This window comes from Salminus brasiliensis, chromosome 21, assembly GCF_030463535.1.
Source record: "Salminus brasiliensis chromosome 21, fSalBra1.hap2, whole genome shotgun sequence".
NCBI lineage: Eukaryota > Metazoa > Chordata > Actinopteri > Characiformes > Bryconidae > Salminus > Salminus brasiliensis.
The window spans coordinates 22,193,844-22,214,870 of NC_132898.1; the positions used below are offsets into that span (position 1 = coordinate 22,193,844).

The window sequence follows — 21,027 nt, forward strand, 5'->3', positions numbered from 1 at the left end:
GGCGCTCACTGGCTGAGTAGAGCCAGAGGGCAGTCCTGAGCAAGTGCTTATTGAATGGGCTGAATGGATCCGAACGGTTTTAATGTTAATGAAATATTTCTAGTCTTTCAGTATTCTTTTATATATATATATATATATATATATATATATATATATATATATATATATATAGACACACGCTGATACTGATACTACTGATACTGCGGCTGGCATTCTGGCTACTGCGTGCTGACTGTGCTGACCAACAGGGAAATTAAACACTGCGGAATGACAGAAGATCCAGGGCCACTTAAAAATGTCTTAATTTAAGATGTATAAATTTGACCATGTTTTAATAATAAAAAAAAAAACTTCCCATGCAACTTTTGTTTGTTTTTTCTTGTAAGGAATATAAAAATAGTTCACATACAGAAACTTGAAAACGGATCACCTAAAGTGTTTTCACACTGGAAATGTTGTAGTTTCCATGATGTTTTTTTTTTTTTTGTATTAATTAGAATGACAAGAATATTTATGTTATATAAAATAATGTTATTTACCATACTTTACAGTAGTCCAAAAAATGGAAAACTGAGTATTCTTTATTAGTATTAGTTATTTAACTGATCCTGAGCTGTGAAGTTATGAATATTGGCATGTAGCTTCAAAGAGTCCCCTATAAAGCTCCTATTGCTGTTATGTTATATAGAATATACAGCATATGTGTATATAAGTAATGACACAAACATACAAACAAACACACACACATTACCCAATATCATTTATTAAACATTTTCACATAAAAGTATACAATTTGAAATGGGCCCTAAACTACTGAACACAGTTCCAAATGTCCAGAGTGTGTAAAAGTTTTGATTATATGGATTTGTAAATATGATTTGGATTGTATGTATATGCATGTGTGTGTGTGTGTGTGTGTGTGTGTTTATACAGTATCAAAACCACAAAAAATTGTTGTGTTGCATTGCAGATCACATTCTTCGCTTTTCATTGTGTTAACATCCACAACTGTTCCACTACATGGACAAACAGCATATTACACTGCACTGTAGTCGTGGAGACGATAACCACGGCAACGGGAACCACCCATTCCAATCAACCTCTGTCTCCGGCTTTGCGGAAAAGAGTTTTAGAACAAACAGCATATTACACCGCACTGTAGTCATGGAGACCGTAACCATGCCAGCGAGTATCCCATCTCTGGCTTTGGGAGAGCAGTTTTAGAACAAACAGCATATTGCATCGCACTGTCGTCATGGAGAAGGTAACTATGGCAACGGGAAACAGGTAACTATGGCAACAGGAAACACCCTCATCAGCCTTAACTTGGCTGTTAGAGAACAGCTTTTGAACAAACAGCAATAAAAACAGTTAGCAGCACCGTCATTAAAGTGTCCGACAAACAGAATTAAGAGACTAAAGTTTTCAGAAACCGAGGTTTAAACAACAGTGAGAGCAGCAGCGCTGAACATCAGCAGCTTCAGTTTAGATAAAAAAAGTACGTAAAGCTCACCTGGAGCAGAAATAAACAAACAGGTAGATACCAAACGTGGTTTACAGGATGTCAGCGTCACTTCTGCGGGAGTTTAAGCTATAGTTTGACCAAAAAAAACTAAGAAACGCAAAGTAATGTAACTAACAAGCATTGGAAGCTTATACCCACCAATTAGCATATACAAAATCCATGTTCTAGATAACAGTGAGTCATATAGTATCAGAAACCACATGATGACTAAGCTTCTCACATGCTTATCTATGTAGTATTCACTTGCATTATTTATTAGCTATATTATCCTCATAGCTCCAGTGCTACAATTAATGTATTCAGGCAGAACTATCGCTTTAAAGTAAAGTGTGGTACTTACAGAAAGGCTGCAGATTTACACTATATGAACAAAAGTATTGGGACACCTGCTCATTCATCTTTTGAAATAAGGGGAATTTCAAAAAAGTTTATCCTGCTTTTGCTGGAGCAACTGTCACTGTCTGGGTAAGGCTTTCTAATTTGAGAGATTTTGGAGCATTACTGTGAATTGCATTCAGTGGCAAGAGTGCTAGTGAGGTCTGTATGTTGGATGATCACCATCCCACCTCATCCTCAACTCCTCAACACATTCCAAAAGTATTGGATGGAGCACCATCCATCATTCCAGAGAACGCAGATACCTACAGATACCCCTCTAGTCCACACTTGGCATTAGATATGGTACCAAAAGGTCCCCAGCCATCATGCTTATTTGGGGCTTTCATGGGTGGAACATGGGCTAGGTGAGTTTCAGTTGGGCTTCCCAAATGTTTAACCCCTTCTAGTGCCATCACTGACCCTGGTAGGCACTCATATGTGGGGCCAACATGGAACCCGAGGACAAAAGTTTCTGGTTCTCAATTGGGCTACTGATATAGGCCCCACACTGACACGTTAGCTGGGTTCATGTATCTGCTTCAGAGTGTCCTATTCTATTGGCAATGCTTCTCTACAGGGACTAGACAAGCTTGTGTGTGTATGTGTGTGCATTTGCACATCTGTGTCAGCAATGCGTGCAACTTAAAGAAGCTGTATGCATTAGAAGGGAAGTCCATAAACATTTGGACATATAGTGTATTTCTGAGTTAGCACTTAGTAACATATTGCACCACCTGATATCACTGGATTGGCAAATACTGCAAAAGCTGCATTTTATGGCATAACATTCAATCTGATTGTGGTCTTCATTGTAACACTGATCACGGAACTCTCTGCCATGATATTTAACCACAGATATACATGCTATAGGCCTAGAGAGCTGCCGGGGGGCGGGAGTGCTCTGCTGAAGCCCCAGCTCCTGATGTAAAACCCTGTTCCTGTTGGACTCAGTGCTGAAGTCTGAAAGTTGCTGCATACACTGCTATACTAGCAACACTGTTAGCTAAGGATAGCCTGTGTTAGCCTGTGCTTAAGCTAACCTGCAAGCTTGGTTTAGCCTGAGTTAAATCTATGTGCAAGAACTGGGTAAGTCTATAATGTTAGAGCCGGGATAGGTATTAGCTGGAGAATTAGCACTGCATTAGCAAGTTCCATAAAGTTAGAAAGTAAGGCTAAATTACACTTTTTTTTTTGCTTAAAATATTTATATTTGTATACATTTCTGAAGTAAGAACAAAGTTTGATGAGACACATGACTATGTCTTTTAAAGATTCCTTCCAGAGCTGTTGATTGACAGCTGTGAGATATGTCGATTTGATCAGTAACACATTGTAAATCATACAATCATGTACTTAGCACATAAGCCTTTTTCTTTCAGATACATAACAGAACATTTTTTTCTGTAAAGATGTAATTTTCCTTAATGTTTTTTTTCAATAAAAATTTAACAAAAAATTAAAAACATTTAAATTAAAATACAAATGAAAAAAAGTCAAATTCCATAGCATACTGTGATCCTGTGGTCTATTCCAACACTGTGCCTGACCCTGTCGAGGGTCTTTGCATTTAATTTTGCAGTTGACATAAAATAAATGGCTTAAAAAAACTAGCTTACTTAGCTAATGATTCTTCCTGTGAAGCTAGACAGTATAACACAAGCTAATGTTGGTTACTCTTAAATTTTACAACAAAGTGAAAAGTCTCTCTTTAACTCTACATTTGCTGTTGTTCAGTGTTTTTGTTATGTTTACATGTTTCTAAATTCTTTGCAAATAGACAACCATCCATTTTAGCGTAGCTCTCTATGGCTATAATATGTATATCCACAGTTATAACCAGTCTCAGATCTTTCTGCACTCTAAAACAAGCCTGATTAAACAGTCCACAAACGAGGGTTACGCAGGGTTACAAAATAAACTCTGACTGACTAAGCCAATCACAACTGATAGACCAAACTAGATCAATAACAGAGCACTTTAGAGGAAGAGCATGTGGCTCTAATGACACTTATAAAGAGTAACAGTAATCAGCAATCGTCAACAACCAGTTCAGTAATCAGATAATCCATCTGATGAGGACCCTGTGATCATTTTCTCTTCACAGCTTTATCATTTAAAGAAAAATACCAACAACACAAACAGAACGATTTGAGGTTATTAAGTTGTAACAATCTGTCCATTAAACGAATTTTGGCAAAGAGAGAAAAGCCTTTCAGCAGTGCTACGGACACTGCTGCACCTGAGCATTAGCGTAAGATAGCATAGCATTTAGCATAGTCTTTTCACTGACAGCAGTTACAGGCGGGGAATGATTATCATGTAGCATTATTAACCTGGGATGGCTGGAACAGTTTGGGCAGAATGTTCAGCAGCTTCAGCTGTTTTAGCGCTGCTAGCTAACTAAGTCAGTGTGGCGGCCTAGACTACTAGTTACTGCAGCATGGCTGAATTCACTGTAGGAGACTTACTGCCATATATACTCACGTTGCAACCACACATACCCACACCACTGCCACATTTACCCACATTACTGTCATATATACCCACGTTACCATCATACTGTATATACCCATATTTCTGCTGTATACCCTGAAATTACCGACCTATACACCCACATCAGCAATAATGCAGTGTAATGAGTGTTAGCTAAGCAGCAGCGCTAAAGCATAACAGTGGTGAACATTCTGCCTTTATTATTGATTTCTAATTCCACCGATATTTTCACTTAGTCCAGAGCTTGTTGCTTTTGCTGCCCACCAAATTGCATCCACAGTTCACCTAGAGAATACCATGCTAAGCTGCAATATTCAGATCTGAGTGTTAGCATAGCTGTTTGAGGCTACACTGGTCCATTGCCTGCAGCATGAGGGGGAAGAGTAGAGATATGCGAAGGTGAGATAATCAAAGCTAAGATAGGGTACGATAACATAAGCTAAGTTGTGCTAAGCTAGTACAGCAAGTGCTTGCAGACTCTAAAAGATGCATAGATCCATAAAGGCTCTCCAGGAAGGTTCCGGAGCATAGTGACCGTCCACTCAAAGTTAGAGTACAAACAGTTTACAAAAATAGTGACTTTTATCCGGAGGAGAAAATAGAAATCTTTTTGGGAGGGTCTGTTACTGTCTGTCCAGCTTTCAGTAACACCAATGACTGTAGAAAACATGGATGCTGTGGGTCCACTCCCTTCCATTCTATAGAAATGAAGCCAAAACTGTCCACCATGTTGACAAATTTGAGAGACCAGAGGCAGGGTTTGACTCTTCTACTTATTTGGTAGACCCCCCCCCCATAATCCCCAGCCAAGCGTGTCTCAGACCACCTTCATTGAGCTTACAGCGCAGAAGCAGAGTGGATTCTTTCCCTGGATTCCTAGTTTGTCCGGTGTGATATTTCAACAGTAACAGTGCAGTTAATGTAAGTTCAACTAGAACTCATGTACTCCATGTAATGAACAGAAAAGGCGCAACGCAGGTCCTGTGGATGGTTTAAAGGAGAAAATGGGCTATTTTGTCATTGAAACATATGGGGGTGGGTGGAGGTAAAAGACCTGTGGTTGATTCACTTTTGAGAGACGTTGTGCCGTGCATGTTTTCCACAGTCATCACGTAACACACACACACTAAGGCTGGACGTTTGTGAGCGTGGTTCTCTGTCTCTTCAGTAACAGTCAGTGTGTGTGTGTTCATCTCAGCAGCAAATGCTGGGGTGGATTTTTACTTTCTGGACCTGGATTTGCTATCATTGGTATTCAGTACATGTCTCTGTATATCTCCTGGAGAAGCGGGTGCAGGGAGGTCTCAGACTCCGTCTTCTTGATGGTCTGGACCAGCTGAGCGTTCTCCGTCACCAATTGCCGCAGGTCGGCCATCTTCTGCAGCAGTTTGGGGAAGATGTAGGTGCTGTCGGGGTGGGTGGTCTGGAGGTGGTGGTTCAGGGCCTGCAAGATGTTGTCCTGGATCTCCTCCACCTGCTTCACATTCATCAGGCCAGGCCGGTCTACACACGTGCACATACACACAGGAACACATATATTCTTATGTGTTATACTAATCTCCTTCCCATTAGCACTGGAGCAACAAGGCTAATGAAGCTAACAAGTAACAGAAGCTTATACCCTACCAATTAGCACTGGAGCTTAGAGGATAATATAGCTAACAAGTAATAGAAGTTTATGTACATTCATTAGCATGATGCTGAATATTTCACTTTTCTTAACATTAATAATGGTGTAATAATGTGATTGACTATGTGTTTGTGTGCACACATACCGCCACAGAGGATGATGGCAGCAACAAATAGTGCAAGGTCACTGTCGTCCAGCTCCAGAGCATTAAACTTCACCGCAAACTCAAACTTGGGCTCCATGATGTCACTGAAGGGTTTCCTCAAACTGCGCAGGAACTCTCGTGTCACAAAGCCACGGCCATTCGCCACCAGCAGCCCGTCCTTATTCATCAGAGACGGCAGCATTGCGAAGATCGCCTCGTGCACCCCGTACTTCAACAGTGTCACCTACAGGAAAAGAGCACACGTCACAGGTAAGGAAAGGGAAACTAGGGGAATTCACTTTAGGCTGCACTATTGCTATAACCCTTTTCTCTAATCCCCTCTAAAACACCTGCAAGTCATTGAGGTAGAGGTCTGCAGGTGTGTGAGTTGTCTGTGTACCTGGTGGTTGAGGTGTGTGTATCTCCTAATTAAGATAGAAGTCTGCATGTGTGTGTGCCTGGTAGCTTAGATGTGTGTACCAGGTTATTAAGGTAGCTGTCTGCAGGTGTGTGTTTGTGGTGTTCGAGGTGTGTGTACCTGGTGCAGTGTTCCCGCTACATATATTTCGCAAGTACGTCCTGCTAATGTGGGGCAACTGTGGGCATGCCACTGCTCTGAGGTAGAGTTATGTGAGGGTGTGATGTGTGTGTACCTGGTCGTTGAGGTAGAGGTCGACGAATCCTGGGATGCACTTAGAGAACTCTGTGAGTTCCCGCACCGTCTCCACGGTGGTGCACTGACAGCGATAGAACACGTGCACTCCGATCTCCTTATTGGGTGGAGCTCCATTCAATAGCTGGTTCCACACCAGGCCGTTTTCAGCCTGCCAGAGCGAGTCCATATCATGAACCACAAACGGCTACAAAAGAGAGACAGAGAAAGAGAAAGAGAAAGAGAAAGAGAGAGAGAGAGATATTAGGATTTTAATGCAGTTGTGATTTCCATTCTGATTGTGATTAATGATGGATGGTGAATATGACTAATTCTGACTCTAAATTTAAATATAATTGTGAATGTAAAGTTGATTGATTGTGAATCCGATTGCAAATAGTAATATGATTGTGATTGTAAATGTTAATTTGAATGTGATTGTGGTTGTGAATGGGGCTGTGAATTTCATTGTGAATGTGGCTGTGAATTTGAATGTGATTGTGACTGTGAATGAAGTTGTGAATTTGAATGTGATTGTGACTGTGAATGAAGTTGTGAATTTGATTGGGGATATGACTTAATTTGAATGTGAATTTGATTGTGAGTGTACCGGGCTGGAGCTGGTTCTGCCTGTCAGGATGCTGCGAGCTTTCTTCTTGGTCATGTTGAGGTTTTTCAGGTAGGCATTGTTGACGCGCTTGGCGAGAGTTTTGAGGTTGGAACTGCCCGAGTTTGGAGAGCCACTTGTTTCACCGGCCAACAGACCAGCCACCAGCTTCCGCTTCTCAGCCTCGGGCATACGACCATACCGGATTGCTAAGAAACACACAGGCCCATAAAGATCCATAAATAAAAGCTAGTAACTCCAAACCCATGTATTCATATCAATCTATATAGATTATACAGTGTGTAGATTTCATTACACTGCAATGACAGTTGATTGACAAGTTGTGCACTCCATAGTGAAAGAGGAACTGAGTATTGATCCTAGAGCAGTTGCTCACCATCGTGGGACATGCCGAGCATCACACACTTCTGGAAGCGACAGTACTGGCACTTATTACGGCTCTTCTTCTGAATCTTACAGCTGCGCTCACATTTCTCATACTCCAGCTTCATCCTCACCGTCCGCCGGAAAAAACCCTGACAATACACACACACTACTGCTCACACATGAGGAAAATGAAGGTGGTGGTGATGATGATGATGAGGATGGTCACTGTGGTGGTGGTGGTGATGATGGTGGTAATGATAGTGATCATGGTGGCTATGATAACCATGGTGATAATAGTAATGGTGAAAGCATAATGAAAAATAGATGCTGATCATGGAGATGATGATGGTTGTGACAATTATGATGACGACTGTTGTGATATTGATAATGACAGTAAAGACGATAATGATATGATTGTGATGATACTGGAAGTGATGAAAGTGATAGCTATGACACTAATGATGGTGATGTGATATTAAAGGTGATGGTGATGATGATGGTTAGTCCTCACCTTGCAGCCTTCACATGCGTGTACTCCATAATGAAATCCAGACGCTTTGTCTCCGCAAATCCGGCATTCCACATTTATCCCCGTAGCCTCATCTCGACCCAACATGAGCTGCTCCGACAGGGACGAGGGAGATTTCTGAGACACGTCTAACACACACACACACACACACACACACACACACACGGTCATTAATGCATATCTACACTTGAAAAAATTTAAAATATAGAAAGTACTTAGATTTAAATGACCTCAAGCCTAAAGTTCAGCCAGTCCCACAGAAGAAGAGCTGAGGGACATTTCTAGTGGACAGTCCTCACCTTCAGGCTGAAGTTATAGAGCTAACTGAGAAACCCTGCTGTGTGAACACTCTGGGTGAGTTTCTCTGCTTTAATGCTACATTCAAGCAGTAGAGAAACACAGCTGAAACAGTGACATTACATCTTACATCTCAAACATCACACACACACACACACACACACACACACATTTATACACACTATTCTAAATTATTAAAAAAACTCTGCTGTAACAGGACAGGCTAAAGGGAAAACAAACAGTTTTACAAAACACCTGAACCACCGCTGTGCCGAGCCAAGATTCCAGGGGCTGTTTGACATACAAACTCAATATATAAACTGTCCAGTGGTGTAAACCTGACCATAAGCAGTCAGAGCTTCACTGCAGCAAGTATCACCATACTTGAATTATCATCCTTGTCCCACCCCATCTCCACATTACCATCACCATTCACTCATTACCAACACATCTCTGCATTACCATCACCACTATTATTACTATCCCTGCACCATTATTCCTGTCCCTGCATCACTATCATTGTCCCCACCCCATCCACGCATTATCACCACCCCTGCATTACCATTAGCGCCCGCACCCCATCCTCACATTTCCATTACCCCCCCCCCCCCCACACACACACACACACTCTAGCCTCGCATTACCATTGTCATCACTATCCCCACATTACTTATCACCACCACCACACCACCTAAATAACCCCTACCACCTACAACGGAATCATACAGTGTTAATTTTGCTCGTTTAAATGTTGGTTTAGATCATTTAAATAATTAACTGACAGAAATGTTTATTGATAATACATGACAGTGTTTATCCACCTCTGACCTCCTTTGAGTGTAATTTGTAAAATATGCGCAGTCCGGTTGCTCGTGAACTTTAATACCATTCCCACATCAGGCTCAAACAAAAGAGCAGACTAGTGAGTCACTGTGAGACGCTGAGGAAACCACAGCAAGTAGGAGAGAGTTCAGGCTGTGCGTGTGTATATATGTGTGTGTGTGTGTGTGTGTGTGTGTGTGTGTGTGTGTGTTTGTGTGTGCACTCTACTCCAGTGCCTCTGGCAGTTTAATGTTTTGTCATTTCTACCTGAAAACACATTAAAGGCAGAGTGTGAGGAATATTCTAGAGCTGTGTTAAAGCAATAGTTCCCCAAGCTCACTGCACCAATTAGTATGATGCTAACTGCATGCCTAAATTAGCACACACTCTCCTCAGTAAAGATTAAGTCACAGTAAAGATTAAGTTGGCTTCTTACTCAATTGTCCCTGTTCCACCTTAAATAGTGCCTCACTGTAACTATGATTGTGTGTAGCTGCTGCTGCTCCATTGAAGGTGGAACAGAAAACAGTACTAAAGTTTAATACTGTATGACTAATCTGGGCTCTCTCAAAACTATCATTTTAATATGCAGTGCTGTGTTTTCATGTACAGCGTGTTTCTCACAAACTTTACAGAATGTAAACAAATGTACAACAAAGCAGAACGGCAGTTATCAAAGGGAAATAATCTTGAAACAAAACAACAAACACAAACAAACAAACCCATTGTTCCACAGTGCTGTGTGTTCCTGCTCAGCACCTTTAACTATGTAAGGGATGGATTATCCACCCAGGACCCGCAGACGCCAGGCAGAGGTTTCGGGTGATCTACACCCCATCTGCACGCTTATCAGTGCTGCCTGTAAATTAGACCAGTGTATACAAATCTACACTGCACCCGCACTGCCGTCATCTAGTTATATTATTAGTATTTATTTCATTATTAATGTATTTCTGTTGTCACTGATGCAACTCTGGAATGTGGATCCCCATCAGAATGGTGAGCCGGTAGTAAATAATAATAATGTAATTACGGTATATTAGAGTAAGAGTGAATGTGAGCTGAACGTGTAAGGGGTCTGGTTTGACACTCAGTTTCCCTCTGGACCCTGGAAGGCATGCTAAGAATGTGTGTGTGTGTGTGAGTGTGTGTGTCCACACCCTTTATTTAAGTACAGACACAGTACAGAATGATGTGTCCTAGCGTGGGAAAGCCAACACACACACACACACTCCTCCTGTAGCTTGTTCACCATCATACTCTCCACCTTCAGTCTGCTTACAGAAGTGTGTGTGTGTAAAGGTCAGTGTGGGTCAGAAGTGAATATTAATTAATTCCTATTATTGATAAGAAATATTAATAATAATAATAATAATAATAATCACCATCATACTAATAATAATCATGATTATAATACTGCAGTCCTGGGGTGGAGCTACACACAGCTCTTATTTCCTTATTTTTCAGCTCTTCTCTAGGTGCACTGAGTTCAAGTTCAGCTTTGGCAGGCTGCCAGAACAGGCCTGGCTAACTGACAGCCAAAATGTTTCCTAAGTCCCGCCCACCAGAAGCTGAAACCAGCCCACTATGTGTGTCCTAACATCAGAATTTTTTGCAGACTAAATATGTAGAACAATAAACATCCAACAGATCTTCTCTCAGCCCAGATCTCTCCTAAATCTCTCACTGACCTTCTCAAACACTGTGCTAGAACATTCAGAACATGAGCAGCAGGTTCTAGAGCAGGTTCTGTGTGTGTGAGTTAGTGTTGGTGTCCGGTGTACAGCAGAGTTCTCCTCTTGTTACACAAACAGCAGCAGCAGCCTGAGGCTTTCTGAATGTGGACCAAAGGGCAATCCCTCACACAACACAATGTGTGTATGTGTGTGTGTCTGTGTGTGTGTCTGTGTTACTCCACCAATTAGCACTGAAGCTACGAGGCTAGACTCCTGACTCCTCCTACATCATGAGCTCCCCCTACAAAGAAGACTCCTCCTACTCCACTATGTTCACCCTTCCCATGATTTTTACTGTTTTTGTCCTTCTGACCCACCTGTAGAGCCGGCAGGTGGGGCGGGACTATGGGAGTCCGTCACACTGCTGCTGCTGTTCTCCTCCAGTCCAGCATCAGCGTCCAGCTCAGGCTCTGCCCTCAGCTCGGGCTCCGCCCCCAACTCTGAGAGAACCTCCTCTAAGCTTTCTTCATCTGGATCTGCCTTTAGGGAGGTGTGGCTACCGCAGGGGGAGGAGCCACCATTCTTTAGACAGGCTCCACCCACCAACCCTGTCCCCCTGCTCTTCATCATCAAAACATCAGACTTGGTCGTGTCCATGACGGCACATCCACAGAGTCAGCGTCAGCGTCAGCATGGCCAGCACACGCCTACACAAACCGTAATAATATTAATAATAACATTAACAACAACGTTACTTACAATGTTGATGGTAATAGCAATGCTTAATGTTAATAACAATAGTAATAACAATGTTAATAATACAATATAAACAAAACCATTAAACATCTAATACTAAACACAACTAACCCATAAAATGGGGTAAACTGGTCTAGCACCAGCAAACCAGTGTTATAAACATGCTACATACTGGTTTATATTGGGTTTTTTGCAGGTTAAGGAAGAGAAAAGAGAGAGAGAGAGAGAGAGAGAGAGAGAGAGAGAGAGAGAGAGAACTGGAAAAAGAAGAGAGAGAGGAAGCAGTTGAAATAATACAGCTGGAGGACATTCAGCAGCAGTGTGTGTGAGTATGTGTGTGTGTGTGTGGGTGTGTGTGTGTAGAAGTTCAAAGAAGTTGTGTGTACAAGTTCACTGGCAATAGAGGGCTGTGTGTGTTAAAATCATTTATTTTTTTACTTATTAATAACTTGCTTAATTTCATTAGTGAACAAAGTCTGACACATTTTGAGTTTCAGTTCACTAACTTAAATTTGAGATATTCAAACCAGATTATTAATATTTGTATACAATCACCCCACACCTTTCTGCTTCCAGTGAGAACATAACCTGAGTTTCAGCTCCGACAGTTTCTGAACAATACAGCTGAAAACAGAGAAACAGCTTTCCCCATAAGCTGGGTTAACTGTGGGGTGAGGGGGGTGGGGTGCTGTAACGGTCAGTAAACTGTCTGGTAAATCCAAACAAACACTATTAATTCAAATAAATTCTATACTGTTTAAAGACCAGCTTTCCAACCTAACCACATTAAAACATATATGTCCAAATAAACGTGATCAGGGAAAAGAGGCTGCTGTGTGAAACACTGTACTGTATTTTACACCATAAAGTAGAACAGCATATATATCTGCCCCATCAAACTCAACTCAATCAGGGTGTAAAAAATGCTATCGGCTGAATGCTTTGCGGCGTAGTTTGCAGAGTGAACGGTATGCAAACAGAACACATCTCACGAACACAGATGGTCTTCACAGCTGGCAGTAAAGGGTCACTCACAGAAACGTGCCGGCGATCCTCAGGGCTCCGTTCTGGGCCCACTGTTTTTCTCCCCACACAGTAAAACCACAGGGTTCTGAGATCAATCCAGCAGATTCTTTTACCACCACTCCAAGAGAAAAATAAAACTACACAATATTAATCATGAAAGCTTACAAGCATCAGCCATAACATTAAAACCATCTGCCTAATAGTGAGTAGGTCCCCCTCGTGCCTCCAAAACAGCTCTGACCCATTGAGGCATGGATATCTTACTTCTGAAAGCAAACTGGTTTATCTGGCACCAATATGTTAGCAGCAGATCCTTTAAGTCCTGTAAATTTAGAGGTAGGACCTCCTTGAACATCCGTGAGATTTGGGTGCCCACGACCCTGTCACCGGTCCACCGGTTGTCCATCCTTGGAGCACATTTGGTAGATACTAACCACTGCATACTGGGAACACCCTAAAAGACCTGCCTGATGTTTTAGAAATATTCTGACCCGGTCGTCTAGCCACCACAGTTTGGTTCTAGGCAAAGTGGCACATCACTTTCAAGAACTGACCGTTTGTTGTGTAATATCTCCCACCCCTTGGCAAGGGCCACAGGAATCAGATCATCAATGTTATTCACCTCAGCTGGCACTGGTTTTAATGTTATGGCTGACCAATGTATACCCCACCAACTAGCATGGTGCTAACTCATTACACACTCTCCTCAACCCGTGTGGAGGTGTTCAGTATTTTTTAGTGCTTTCTGACACTGTCTGGCTCACTGTTATCTAGAACATGGACATGGTTATCTAGGACATGAAGTCAGGACAGAACTGAACACAGCGGCCTGAACTGTATTCATGCTTTAGTTCAGGTCTTTCTGTACAGCTCTGACTGGGTGTGATCTGAGTGGCTTAGTTTCTCAAATATGTGTGTGTGTGTGTGTGTGTGTGTGTGTATGGTCACCTGGTGTGAGACACTCTGTGTCTCACCCCCCCACACAGAGGTCTAAAACTGAGTTCTCAGATTCTACGCAGGCCTATTACACATGTTCAACTTGAACAGTTCAGTGTTCTACATCCTGCTGCATCAGCAGAGTCCACTTAGTTACCATCACTTCAGTATGCAGAACAGAAAACACTCCTGAGCTGAGCATTTACCGGATTGATCTCTGACCCCAGATTTAATCAATTAGCCAAGACATGTTGTGGTATCTGACATACCAAGTTTACAATTGGATATGTTAAGCTAACCTTGCTAACAAACACTAGACTGTCCGAAAAATGTTTGTCTCTCAAGTGATTGACTATACTTTAGTCTATAAACACAAACATTGTCTCCACAGAAATGAACGTTTGAGTAACCGGAACCACTTTCACCCCAGCACAACACTGCAGTTTAAAGGGGAAGTCAACCAATTTTCCCAGAGTAATAAAAAATATATATGTGAAGATGTGAACAAAGTCTATCAGGGTGGGTTTGGTGTGAAACACTCCGATCTAGAAAAACATACCCATTCAGAATTGTTCACAGTGGTGGTAAATGGAACCAGATGTCTGAAGCTCTAAGAGCTCCCTCACAGAAAGTTATTACAACAAATTGTTATGAATACACTCTCAGATGCCTGAGACACTATTACCAGTTCTGACGAGATTTTGGGTCTAAAATATAAACATTCTTAACTCACATATCATTAAAAAAGGTGGAGGGGTCCATGCAGGATGTCCCAGAGGAAAACCTATTAGTTCAGATTTGCCACTATTTTACCATCATCAACATTTCATATAAACTCAGAAGACATGTATAGGTCCACTGGTAGAATTCAGCCAGTAACTAAAATGGCTATATTTGTGTTGTAGTCACGATGACCGATCAAGTTTCATTCACCAGCACTGTGAGGAAATCTGAGTTTCTTTACAATAAGGCACAATTTCTATTTCCCACTCTGAAAGGGCTTGTTAACAATTTAGGTCTATTTTCTTCTTGGTTTTGAGAATGGAGGTGGTGTGTTTGAGGAGTGCCTGACAGAGTTCACTCAGGTAAAGCTTCACTAATCTGCAGCTTTACTCCAAACACACTAAAGAGTGTTCATTCATTTCTGCATTAAACACAGGCAGATTAGCCTGCAGTTAGCCTAATCTACAGCGAAGGAATGCAGTGAATCGCTCGCGCGCACACACACACACACACACACACACAGCATGGCATGGCATGTGAGAGCATGGTCAGCGGTGTAACCCTGTTACAAAGAAAATAATAATAACAGCCATATTTACCCATGTTACAGCCATATATACCCACATTAAGGCCATATATAACCACATTACAACCATATACACAAATGTTAAGACAATACAGTTATATATACCCAGATTAAGGCCATATATAACCAAATTACTGCCAATTATATCAACATTACAATCTCTTATGAAACTAGTATATATATATATATATATATATATACATATATATATATAAGTGAGGCTGCAGTGTGAGGGAAGTAAAGTACAGAGTGTTTTAAAGCTCTTTTCTACATCAGCGGAATTTTCTTTCTTCCACACTGAGCGACCACAGACGACCACAATGACTAATGAGCGAGAGGCAGGATTGAAAATGCTGAAGTTACACTGGAAAGGTCTGCTAAGTTAGAGGTACTGCAGGAACAACGTTTCCATGACAACCCCCACAGCTCCCCAAACCGCAAATATCAGTAAAGATCATTAAAGATCAGTAAAGATCACCCTTGGTCACGCTCACTGCGACACCCACTGCGAAAGGGTCTGATGTGGGTTTTCTCTGATCAGAAATGCTGGTTCAGAATGAGTCAGACTAAACTCACAGAACGGTCTACCAGCTTTCACATACTCAACCATTCAAAGCAGTAATTCATCGTGGATACTGAATAATTCATAGTAGATTTTAAATAATTCACCAAGTCGATACTGAATAATTTAAAGTGAAAACAAAATAATTGATTGTGGATACCAAAAATGTCTTAATGGATGCTGAATAATTCATACTGGCCACTGATTAATTCAAAGTGGATCCTAAATAATTCATAGTGAATGCTGAATAATTGATACCGGCCACTGAATAATTAATAGTGAATACTAAGAAATTATTGTGGATCCTAAATAATTCCTAATAGATATCAAATACTTCATAGTGGATGCTGAATAAAACATAGTGGATACTCAATAAACTAGAGTGGATACTTAATAATTCAAAGTGAACACAGAGTAATTGATAGTAGATACTGATAATTCCATAGCAGATGCTGAAAAATTCATAGGCGATACTGAATAATTAATACTAATTAAATCATAGTGCATACTGAATAATTTACAGTAGCTCTAATTGCTGTAGATAAGATTGGTGAGTGTGATTTGCTCATCACTTCTAAAGATCATCTGAAATCATGATTCAGCTAATTGGTATCAGTGCTGACAGATGTGATGTAATCTAGACTAAGCAGCTCTGAGTGTCTGTAACTCTACCCTCTGCACAGAAACAGCACCAACACCAACCAACATCACAAACAAATGCGCTATGTGTTTTATTTCATTTTACCATTAATAACAAAAGATACTAATGGAGGCTCCAGTGCTAACTGTTAGGAAATAAGCTTCCATTGAGTGTCAGCTACATTTGCATTGTAGCTCCAGTGATAAGTGTCTCTGAAACTTGTTTACTTCTTGCACCAATCCGACAGAAAAGGATAGCCAAAGAGCGAAAGACAGACAGAGAGGAGAGAGAGGGGCGGGAGAGAGGGACATTAGCCAGTAAAAGCAGTGGTTAGGTCAGTATGGTAATGATTTGTCTCATTCGGGAGTGTGTTTGTGTGTTCACTGCTGATATAGCTGGACTGAGGGTGACAGACGGGTTGCGCAACACAGAGAGCTACTTTGGAGGAAGGAAGGAAACCCCCCCTTACACACACACACACACACAGTGTTAGCCATGTAAAGCTGAAACAGATGAATCAGTGCAGACAGGTCTGATTGGCTAATCACTGATGTCATCACTCAATGAATCAGGTGATGAACAGTCAGTGTGCTGAATCTGCTGACCTGAAACAAGACAGCGTTCAGAGCCGGACTGAGGAGCCGGACTTCCTCTTTATACCCTTTTACTCAACAGATCTGAACACCTCAACCATGGTACAGACACACCATCATTCACTTACACAGCGTAACCATGGAAACGGGTGTAGAGTACATACAGAAAAGGTGTAGAGTAACCATCGAAACAGGTGTAAAGTAGCCATGTCAATGAATGTAGAGTAACCACGGAAATTAGTGTAGCGCAACCGTGAAAAAGAGTGTACAGTGACCAGTATTTACAGTATTTGTGGAAATGAGTGTAGCGTAACCATGAAAATAGAAGTAGAGTAACAATAGAACTGGGTGTAAGGTAACCATGGAAATGGGAGAAGACTAAACATAGAAACGGGTGTAAGGTAACCATGAAAATTGGAGTAACCATAGAAATGGGTGCAGTGTCATTATGGGAACAGGTGTAAAATAGCCATGTACATGGGTGAAATGGGTGGAGAGTATCCATGGGAATTAGTGTATTGTGACTATGGCAATGGTTGCAAAGTAACCATGGGAACAGGAGTAGAGTAACCATGGAAATGGGGATAGAGTAACCGTTGAAATTCCTTTGGCCAAAACAACCCAATCACCTAGTCAGACTTCAGCACACCCGATCACTCCCGCTGGTCAGCCCCACAGCTCTGTAGGAACTCTGCCGTAACCGAGTTCATCTGTATCGTCTTATTTGACACAAACATTCCCTTCGGCCTTGGAGTGAAGCGGCTCTGGGAGCGGGACTGTTAACACAGCGGTCAGTCTGAGTGACCCCGAGAGGAGGAGGAGGAACAAAAACAGTTTAAAGTCCAGGCTGAACTGGACTATTTATACAGAGTTAAAGAAGTAGAGTTTCTGTTTATGCTCCGTTTCTCCAGACACCAAATTTCTTTTACAGACCTGCGTTTTCCATATTTCATTTGGGAATCATGAATTCCATGTTGAATTGAATTCCCATCAAGCTGCCTGAGGGTGCCGAGGCTGACTGCAGAAGCTCACGTCAAATCTGCTTTCCCCTCAGTGTGTTTATCACACACAGCTCACAGTTTTCCAGAATCATATTAGACAGCCTGGTGTATTTTCACTTCTGATGAGGTGATTTTGTCTATCAGTGTTTCCTTTTTTATTACTTTATTACTTTATTACTGGCTTTGTTTTTTGATCTCTCCACCTGGCCTTTCTGCACCACTGCAGAGGGACAGAGTCCCTCAGGGACAGCGTTCCTTCTGCCTCCTCGCTCACCTGTCCGTTCACCCCACCCGCTGCTGCTGGATGACTGGCGGATAACTGCAGGATGTTTTCACACTATATTACATTTAAAATAGTTTATTATAACAATAAATAACAAACAGGAAACTTAAACATAAATATAAATATGCAAATGTAACAAAAATGTTTTAATTCAATCATTTTTGATTAGCACTGAACTCTCAGCCAGTTCTTAGTATGTTAATAGTATGTTATAGGTCACAGTGACAGTTTTACATTTTATAGAAAATGTCCCTGAAATAAATAAATGTATTTATTGATTTCTATTTTAAAAAGAATAAAATGTATTTACACTAATTTAATGATTTTTTTTTCTAATATTTATTTAATTATTTAATTCTTGATTTATGTCCGGCTGAGTTTGTGTGTGTATGTCTGCGTCTCTAAAAGAGAGATGAATGACTGTTTAACGGACACAGTTAAATCAAAACTACAGTATATCATAAACTACAGCACTAACCGCTTCCTCTCTCTGCCCCTCTGTGCCTCTCTCTCTCTCTCTCTCTCTCTCTCTCTCTCTCTCTCTCTCTCTCTCTCTGAACTGACTCTTATTCTGTTTTTCATCAACTCTGCTTCTGCTTACAGTGTAGAACACCAGTGCCCTTGGGGAGGACACTGAGATTTGTGTATGTGTGTGTATATATATATAGAATACATGTCATATCAGAATATCACCTTAAAGACCACTTACCTAATAAGGGGAATAACCACCCTTGGCTCGGCTGACACTAGCAACATACGCTGTGGTATGGGCTGTATTAGGTGATGAAAGGTTTTTAGAGGTTAATTGCTCCACAGTGGTGCGTTACTCTGTACCAGTCGTTGGAGTTGTCGTTCCCATCTGGAATCAATGGCCTGTGTGGCACCACTGTTGCTATTGGGAGACACTAAATGTGCGAGAAGTCCATTCTTCACACCATCACTATGGAGGCCCTAAAACATCCCAAGTTATTGGATTCCTAGATGCTACCACCCTTCCCCACTGTCACAGTCGTATCAGAGCATTATGACCATCCCTGGTTTGGAATGAGCTCTGCCTGGGACGGCACAGATGCCACGGGACAGGGTTTACTGCATGTATAAATACGCTAATGTTAATATACTATCATCATGGGCAAAGGACCAGGTTTGACTCATGTCCAAAAGGCTTGATACTAGCCTTGGCAAAGGGTGGTAGCATCTCGGAAGCTGCTAACATGAGATGATCTGTAGCCGCTGTAGTGAAGGTGTACCGAGAAGTCCACATTCTCGTACATTGTGGGCCCCAATGGCATATCAGTGGTGTCCCACGAGCCATTGATGCCATAGGGGAACAGCGACGCGATGCACCACTGTGGACCAGTTAACCTCTATAATGAACATCTCCAGAAACCTAATGCAGCCCATGCCACAACGTCTCGCTAGTGTCAAGACCAAGGATGATTATTTCCACTATTAGGCAGGTGGTCATAATATGCTGATGAGATTATTCTGCCTGCTGTATTAATACGCATACAGGAAAACAGCTTGACCAGGTCATTTCAAATAACCGAGCAGGTATTATTTGGGTGGAGGGTCATTCTTAGCACTGCAGTGACACTGACATGGTGGTGGTGTGTTACTGTGTGTTGCGCTGGTGCGAACTGACCAGACACAGTAGTGCTGCTGGAGTTTTTAAACGCCTCAGTGTCACTGCGAACAGTCCACCACCCAGAAATATCTAGCCAACAGCGTCCTGTGTGCAGCATCCTGTGACCACTGATGAAGGACTAGAGGATGACCGACACAAACTGTGCAGAAACAGATGAGCTTCTTTCTCTGACTTACATCTACAAGTTGGACCAACTAGGTCAGAGTGTCTAGTAGAGTGGACAGTGAGTGGACACAGTGTTTAAAAACTCCAGCAGCATTGCTGTATCTGATCCACTCGTACCACCAGCACAACACACACTACTAACACACCACCACCATGTCAGTGTTGCTGCAGTGCTGAGAATGTCCCACCACCCAAATAACCGCTGCTCTGTGGTGGTCCTGTGGGGTCCTGACCACAGAAGAACGGAGTGAAAGGCTAACAACGAATGCAGAGACATAGATGGACGACAGTCTGTAATTATAGAACTACAAAGTGCTCCTACACCCAACAGTTTAAAGACCATCTGCTTTGCTACTCCCTCTCAGAGACAGCCAATCAAAAACAACAACACCACCAACACCACTTCACTCCCCACCCGGCCGCCAGCATGGCTGACCAGTACTGTAAATAGCTGTTAGAGCTGGATGGTCGGGGGTCTTCGAGGGTCTCTAGGAGAGAGAGAACGTGAGCAGAAGAAGGTCAGCTGGAGGAGCTATAGAGGCTCAAACTCCACATTCCAGCTCTATTCTCCAGAGACTCCAACCCCTCTAAACTGAACTGAGGAGAACACGCACACGCACACACACACTCTCTCTCACACACTTCTGACTAAGCAGAAGAGGGTAAACAGGCGGTGTGTGAGAGTGTATGAGTGCGCAAGAGTGTGTTACAAGAGAACAGTGGAAGAACTTACCTGCTGTACTGATCGGAGCTCGGTCAGGCTGGACAGTGGTCAGTCTCTCTCTCTCTCTCTCTCCCCGCGAACAGAAGTCCAGCAGATCCTCAGGTTGGAATCAGAAGGAAAACTGTTCTTCCCGAAATCCCACGTTTCCTCTTTCCTTCTGTAATCCTTTTGGTCCCCTTCCTCTCCTCTCTCAACACGAGCATGTCCTCCTGCACTTCTCTACACTCCCTCCATTCTTCCTAC

The 21,027-nt window shown here is 42.1% G+C and overlaps 1 protein-coding gene across 2 annotated transcripts; it reads right to left on the reverse strand.

The window, feature by feature from the left end:
- Positions 1 to 741: 741 nt before the first annotated feature.
- pparda (peroxisome proliferator-activated receptor delta a) lies at positions 742 to 21,027 on the reverse strand. 2 transcript variants are annotated; one of them, XM_072665831.1, is made up of 8 exons: positions 20,794 to 21,027; positions 11,519 to 11,848; positions 8,329 to 8,474; positions 7,828 to 7,966; positions 7,434 to 7,639; positions 6,825 to 7,031; positions 6,172 to 6,415; positions 742 to 5,899 (listed from the first exon to the last, which is right to left on the reverse strand). In XM_072665831.1, the coding sequence occupies exons 2-8, from the start codon at positions 11,796 to 11,798 to the stop codon at positions 5,652 to 5,654; spliced, it is 1,470 nt and encodes a 489-aa protein (XP_072521932.1). In that variant the 5' UTR covers positions 11,799 to 11,848; positions 20,794 to 21,027; the 3' UTR covers positions 742 to 5,651. The 2 variants fall into 2 exon arrangements, with proteins under 2 accessions (XP_072521932.1, XP_072521933.1); XM_072665832.1 differs by lacking the exon at positions 20,794 to 21,027 and adding an exon at positions 17,593 to 17,620.

Bases quoted from the DNA above. Each gene is read 5' to 3' on its own strand.
- pparda (XM_072665831.1), bottom strand. From the start codon at position 11,798: ATGGACACGACCAAGTCTGATGTTTTGATGATGAAGAGCAGGGGGACA. The intron at 7,640-7,827 runs GTGAGCAACTGC...TGTGTTTCTTAG, and splicing joins GCTCGGCATGTCCCACGATG to CAATCCGGTATGGTCGTATG. The intron at 6,416-6,824 runs GTACACACACAT...CTTTTCCTGTAG, and splicing joins ACCTCTACCTCAACGACCAG to GTGACACTGTTGAAGTACGG.